General features: G+C 35.8%; 1 protein-coding gene across 6 annotated transcripts in view; it reads right to left on the bottom strand.

Moving 5' to 3' along the window:
- The window catches only part of LOC105313659 (receptor-type tyrosine-protein phosphatase F-like), a 24964-nt gene extending 18741 nt beyond the window's left edge, over positions 1-6223 (bottom strand). For 3 of the 6 annotated variants that reach the window (XM_019999630.1, XM_019999631.1, XM_019999629.1), the window contains exons 1-4: positions 6035-6222; positions 4969-5622; positions 2646-3236; positions 1829-2443 (exon numbers count right to left, since the gene is read on the bottom strand). In XM_019999630.1, coding sequence (XP_019855189.1) covers positions 1829-2443; positions 2646-3236; positions 4969-5622; positions 6035-6119 — 1945 coding nt within the window. In that variant the 5' untranslated portion in view covers positions 6120-6222. Of the gene's footprint in view, positions 1-1828; positions 2444-2645; positions 3237-4968; positions 5623-6034 lie in introns of all 6 variants that reach the window. The other 3 variants (XM_019999627.1, XM_019999628.1, XM_011407258.2) reach the window with 2 other exon arrangements.
- Between the last annotated feature and the right edge of the window lie 1115 nt (positions 6224-7338).

Below are 7338 nucleotides of genomic sequence, written 5' to 3'. Positions count from 1 at the left end.
CATTGGTGGTTGAGTGGATTGGAGGTACCGGTAATTTCCATTTCCTCTTATCCATACTAGAGTTGTATTAGGGCCACCACTAGCTTCACAAGTAAAGGTAGGGGAAGAATTTCTGGAGACTATTAGAGTATCAGGCATAGCATTCAAACTACCATATGGAGATACTAGAGAAAGAGAAAGAGAAATTAATTGACAAATCCATTTACAAATGGTATATATCAAAGCCTCATTTCTCTGTTACCATTCTTAATAAACTATTCTCTATATAAGGCCATGGATACACAAATAGGCATACCACGTGTATACACATTCTAACTGAGACATGTTCCAAACACTTACACAGAATGTACATGTAACAACAACTAGAGGTCTTATCACTTCTTACCCATTAAAGAACACGACCACAAATGTACATGTACATATACACAAGTCCCACTACATACGTGAAGCTTAATCCTATTATGAATACATGTCTGTATCCTTATAATAATTAAACAGATGTATCTACATAGAATGTATGAGTTTAGAGGCACTCATGTGTTTAATTTTATTACCAAATTGTACCAGTACATGCTACACTATGTACTTAATATACTATGTACATGCTACACTTAGTAATTCATTTGTACTAAATGTACAAGTACTGAGTCTAGTGGGGCTTCTATACTTACATGTAATTCTATTACTAATGTACATATACATGCACCTACTACACTACACACACACACACACACAAAACCTCATATCACATACAATATAAAGTATAGCACACTTTACATTCCAAATTGACAACAGCTTTTCATCAAACAGTCAATATGTTGAAGCCTTTGAACCCCTTAACATAAACAATCCTAGCTCTCATATTGAAACTGGTTCAATACAAAACTCACAGGTCTATATGCACAACAGCTCTTATACCACCTGCCACAATAATAATCTTATAATCATATATGGGATGCTACATGTGTTGCATTATAGGGGGAATGTTGTAGATAAAAGAAGTGTTTTGTTATTGTGATACTGGGTTAGTTGAGGTGTCATTTCATGCTTCATATTGTACTATATAAACAGAATACATAGAAACTGCTGCTATTAATGAACCCACCACTCAATAACGTGTCTCAACGCTCACCAGCATTCCTTATCTACACACATCTTGTTTGCCTAAGGGTTTCTCGACCATGCATCCATGTAGCTTAAATAACAAAACTTAGCAGTTCAAATAACACTGGGAGTTATTACAACTACTGTCACCGACACCTGCTACAGGCTACTCTATCTCCTCATAATTGGTCTACTTTATAATCTATTTTATCTTCTATCTCTAATTTAAACACAGGCTTTGTTCTATATCTGAGATAGGCTTCTATTTCCTTAATACATGTATCCAACAGGCTTCAAGCTTATATTTGAGAAAGAATTTTATTTTATAAATAACCTCTAAAGCCATACAACCTAAAAGAAAATCCTATACTAACTGCAATGAAAAAATCTACAGCTAATCATGCATCGTCTTCTGGCCATTAACAAGGTCTCTATAAATAAAGTCTATTTATACTTGGCATGCGTGGAATGCATTACGTAAAAGGTGTGTTAATCTTTTCGTGACATTATTAATAGAGGTATGGAGCATGTGACTTCCAATAAAGGATACTGATAATTTGATTGGCATTGGCTAGGGTCACGTTTGTTTGGATTGAGAAATAAAACATATATCTCTTTCAATGAAAGTCATTCGTGCTATGTGTATAAATCATACATATAAATATATACACACATACATACATACATACATACATACATGTACATGTACATACATATTCCTAACCTGTTACAAGTGCTCCTCTTGATACTGCTGTCTCAGTGATACCCTCAGAGCTTGCAACACAGCGATACATACCAAACTCATCAAAATCAACATTATTGAATCTCAAATCGGAGGAAATCTCGCCTGATATTTCCTCAAAATTGCCACTAGTACGATTCATCCTCTCCCACTGGTACGTCGGCGATGGAAAAGCATCTGCTAAACATGAAAGTGTAAAATATTCACCTTGCGTTACTAATCGATCTTGTGGATGTAATGTTATGATAGGAGCCACATACAGTGTGGTCTCAACTGCAACAAAACCAGCTTCGTTGATAACTACACACGAGTAGTTGCTCCCATCCATTGTAGCGTTGATATACTCTAGTGTAAGTTCAGTACCATTCTCTATTATAAGAGGACCAGCTAAATCAAGGAAACCATCAACATCTATTGGGATCATTGCTGCAAGGCTCATTAGTTCAGTCTCGTTGGCCATTGATCCAGTGGCATTAGAACGAGTCCAGACAAAAGTGTTGTTAGGTCCACCTCTAGCAGAGCAAGTGAATGTAACTGTACTACCATTTGTTGCTATGGTGAATGCTGGATCAATTTCAACACTACCTTCAGGAGATACTGTAGAGAGAGAGGGTGAAAGAGAGGAAAAAATAAAGAGTATATAGAAAGAAAGAGAGAGAGAGAGAAGAATTGAGAGTAAGGGAATGAGTCAGGTAGAAATAGAAAAAAGGGAGGAATATGAAAAACAACACACAAGCAGTAAATAAATAAACAAGAAAGAAGGAAAACAAGAAGAATTTAAAACACTAAACATATTTACCTGTTAACACGGCCTCGTCAGAAATCGCAGACCCATTTATCGTAGGAGCTGTAGCAACACACCTATACCTTCCATTGTCTTCATACTCTACCTCATTAAACATCAAGAATCGCTCTGATTCATTGGAGATTGGGTAAAACTCATTTAAAGTTTCATTAAATCTTTCCCAGCGATATTGAGGGCTAGGAAATGAATCGGCCAAGCACTCAAATGAAACGTCACCTTCTCCATCTTGAGTGTAAATATTGCTAGGATTTGTTAGTATCTCTGGCCGCACTCGCAATTCAACTGCATCACTTTCAATCCCTGCTTCATTAAGAACCACACAAGTGTATATACCACCATTACTTCCATTAACAGAGGTAAATGTTAAAATAGGGCCAGACTCTATTACTGTAAATAATTCAAGTGTTCTCAAAACGTTAATAGGAGGAGGTCGAAAGCTAAGTGACGAGTTATTTTCCCCTTTTATCCACACTATTGTGTTATTGGGTCCACCTTGAGCAGTGCAATTGAATGAAGCATTCTCATTTCTGGAAACTATTAGTGGATTACTAGGGGTAATAACTACTACACCGCCTCGTGGAGAAACTGTAAAAAAGAATAAAAATACTTGACATTAAGTACAGTAGGTTTAATGTGCATAAGTGTACATTTTAATGTGATATAGATTTAGCATGTACATGTACTACAATATAAAGTGAAGGTAATACCTAAAGTTTCAAGGCAATAAACTTTCACAAATCAGGCCACAAGTCTTTTTTTGTGAATTAACTTTCGCGGTTCTTATTTTAAAATACATGTGTTTATATGGTGATACGGATAATTTTACGGAATTAACTTTTGCAAATATGGAAAATCCGCGAAAACAGCGAAAATTGTGCTCTTAAAACTAAGCGGCTATACAGTATGTCCTACTCAATTTAGCCCTTATAAATTCCATATACAGATACTGCCTATCAAGTATTTGTATACATACATAATTATACTGATAACAAAATTTGATAATGACAAACATAATAATAACAAAAATATTGTCAATAATAAGAAAGAGAAAGGACAGCAAATATTAAAGACAAAGGACAGGAAAAGAGACAGGGTTCACTGACGTCGTAGGCATAAAAAGTTAAAAACATTATAACAAAAAGAAACAGTCATGGCTGATTGATTGTTAGCTTATTCTAAAAAACAACAACTCATTCATTTGCTATTGTTACTTTGTAACTATCACTTTCAGTCACATACACAAAAGACACATAATAATGCCATACACTAAACAGATAGACCTTCACTTTGTGTGTCTATACAGAGAGCATTGGTAGCATTTTGCACATTGCATAGAATTACTATCAGACACTCAGAAAGGAAATGAGATTATGATACAGAAACCATTGATGTACAATAAGCCAGTGAGTATAGAGAGAGGGAGGGATGGGAGACTTGTAATATTATAGCATACACATGTAGGCATAACAAGTGTAGGAGAGATATATAGAGAGAGAAGTACTTGTAGAATGACTCAGTATTTTACAGAATTCTACTCATTAACATATATAGGCCTAAGTTTAAATAGAGGTAGCTATAAATTTAAAATTCACATCCAGGCACTATGCTAAATATAGATATGCTACAGTTATGGTGAAGTATTTTTAGAGCTTGACTCCTCCAGATACTATACACTAACAAGATAAACTGACAGCTATAACAAGGCTAATGGAATGCAGTCCAGCATCCTTGTATGTGTGTGTGCATATAAGTGCTAAATAACAGGGCCACTACTACCAAGAGAGAGAGAGAGAGAGAGAGAGGCAATATATAACTTAATAGCATCACACGGGGAGGGTTAAAACAAAGTTGGAAGAGACATTAGTCAAGGAATTTGAAGCTAAAAGAGGGGAATAGTGTATAGGATGTACAGAAAAATGTATGTAAACACAAGTACGATAAGGACATTAACAGAGCTTTATCATATCAATACTTTTGGCAGTCATACTGATCAAGGATGCCAGAGCTCGCATACAGTCAATACTAAGTACTGTGACATGCTTCGGACAAGGCATGAAAAACAAAAACAAATTGATACGTATACAGATACGGGTATATCCATAACAATAATACCCTCTTTTCTTTCCCTTGCCTCTCTCCCTCTATAAGCCTCTGCAAGATATGTCTCTTCCTCTTGTAGTAAGAGGCATTCCTTACTATGGATCATTAGCTGTCCACTACAGCATTAACAGTTATGTACTATACCAACAACAGGCCATACTTTATTACTACAATCAAATAGTGTAACTAGACTCGCTTGTTAGCATACTACACTCACCAGTGACTGTTGAGATATTAGATGCAACAAGAGTCTCCATTTCTCCCATTAGACTATCATTGGACTGCATTGCAATACAGGCATAGTGGCCAAAGTCATTGTATTCAATTGAATCAAAGGTCAATATTGATGAGCTATCGGTGTCACTATCAGTGGAAAAACTGATCATACTGTCATCGTCAATAGTTTCCGGTGCATCGGAATCATACAGATCTAGTATCATTGATTCGTTTAGGTCGTTTGATGGTAGTCTGACCCATGTTATATTAGGAGCAGGAAATCCAGTGGCATTACAGGTTAATGTAAGATTAGCATCCCCAATAGTAGCTAGAATAGACTCAGGTGAGGGCGAGGGTGAAGGTTCAGAATAAAAAGAAGGTTCAAAAAAGATGTATATCAGATCAGACATCAATGTTCGACCACTTTGGCGGGTTGCGTTACAAAAATATCCACCACCGTCCATGGTGTCAGAAGGAAAATCATAAGATATGTTAAGAGTCTGATTGTTATCTTCAAAATCAGGATCATCCACATTAAACCAACTGTAACTAACATTAACTTCATCTGGTTGCAATGAACAACTGAGCGTGATCTCATCTTCAAATTGAAGGACTTGCGTGTCACTTGGAGTAATGACTACACTTTGTGATGTGCCTGTGTAAAAGAGAGTGGAAAAATTAGAGTATGATACTGTAAAAGTTAAGACTGAGTGTTATAATGAGGAGGAAATCACAGAAAAATGAGTCAAAACATTGGAACATAATTAAAGCGATTAATCACAATTATGATGCTAGTTAACTAATAAAGACAGACTTAACAACCAGGAAAAAAATGAAAATTCCCTATCTGTACTGACAGCAGATCTAATGTATGCATGCATGTAGCCTGGAAAGAGTATGGGAATCAAAATACTTGGTAATCCTGACACTATTTAGCCTGAAGCAGACAGTGTAACCTATATATACAGGCTGTCTATATTGTACATGCACGTTAATTTAGTCTACATGCATAAATGCATGAATTTTAGGATTCATTCTTTTGCTCTAAGATTTAGGCTAGGACTTACATCCGTGGAACTGTAGAGCCGCTAAAAGTAGAAGCTGGAAGAGCACTAGTTGGACTCTACTGCACGAATTAGCCTGAGCCCTCATGGCCCTGTCCTTCCCTTCGCTGCAGTGTACAGATACAAAGAGAAAGAGAGAGCGGGTAGACGGGAGCAGAATGAGAGCGAAGAGACTGTGACAGGCAAATGGATGAACGACAGGAAGTGAGAGGAGGCTGGGAATGTATGACGTAATGAATAGCTAATCCAAATTTAGTGTTCAGACCTTATACAGTTATAAAAATTAATGCACCTTTTTAAAACTCAGTATAATTTGTTAGACATTAATATGTTTGCATTGCAAATTTTGAACTTATTAATTATATAGGTCCATGTCTTTTATATCTAATTCCCACACAAGACTGACCATCATGACATGCAAGCTGGCAGGCAAAATGCTTTGCGACACTGCAGGATTTGAAGCAAACATGTTTTCAAAGAAATGCTTCAAAAAAACAAGCTAGCAATATCTTGTAAACAATACTTGTGTACATAGCAGTATACTGGAAAGTGAAAGGAAAATTGAATTGAGCCAATTTTTATTCACAAAAAATACTTCAGTGAAGCCATAGCTAGTTTGATCATCACATGCAGATGATGTGTATGTGCACTGAATGGAATTTCCTCTAAAATATAATTATTATGCTTGCATATTTGAAGAGCAATTGATCACATATGTTATTTTTATTTTCGAAAACCCTAGCAAAATTCCTCACTATAAACGACATTACATGCATTCATAATGTTTTAATTAAAAACAGTCCTAAAGATATATTATAGTCTAACTAATAAAACAAGACAAAAAAATCAGCAATAAAATATATAATTATGAAGGCGTATAACACTGAGTGCAGTCATTACACTTCAACATCAATTCTTCCTACAAGTCTGTCTCTTCATCAACAAGACTCTTTTTATCAGAAAATCCTTCAGAGTTTCCTTCACTGCTTGTCTCTTCGAGAGACTGGGGCCTAGCAAAAGCAACTCCTTCAATCTTTCCAAGTTTCAAAGCCTCAACAAGAGCATCATGAATGAAAATATACTCAATCTATGTTAAGAGTGGGGGCAAAAAATTAATAGAAAAGCCATTGCATCAATTCACAAAACAAGAGGATTACTCAGGCTGCAAATTTTTAAATCTTAAATGAGTATACTTACTTCATTCATAACCATCATAGGACGGCATTTCCTCATGTACTGCACATTATTAAAAATATCAACCAATTTCTCTGACTTGATGCGAGCCATCTCAACCATAATAGCAATGA

The sequence above is a fragment of the Amphimedon queenslandica genome, unplaced genomic scaffold, assembly GCF_000090795.2.
Source record: "Amphimedon queenslandica unplaced genomic scaffold, v1.1 AMPQUscaffold_13252, whole genome shotgun sequence".
Classification (NCBI taxonomy): domain Eukaryota; kingdom Metazoa; phylum Porifera; class Demospongiae; order Haplosclerida; family Niphatidae; genus Amphimedon; species Amphimedon queenslandica.
This window is presented reverse-complemented; position numbering and strand designations above follow the sequence as displayed.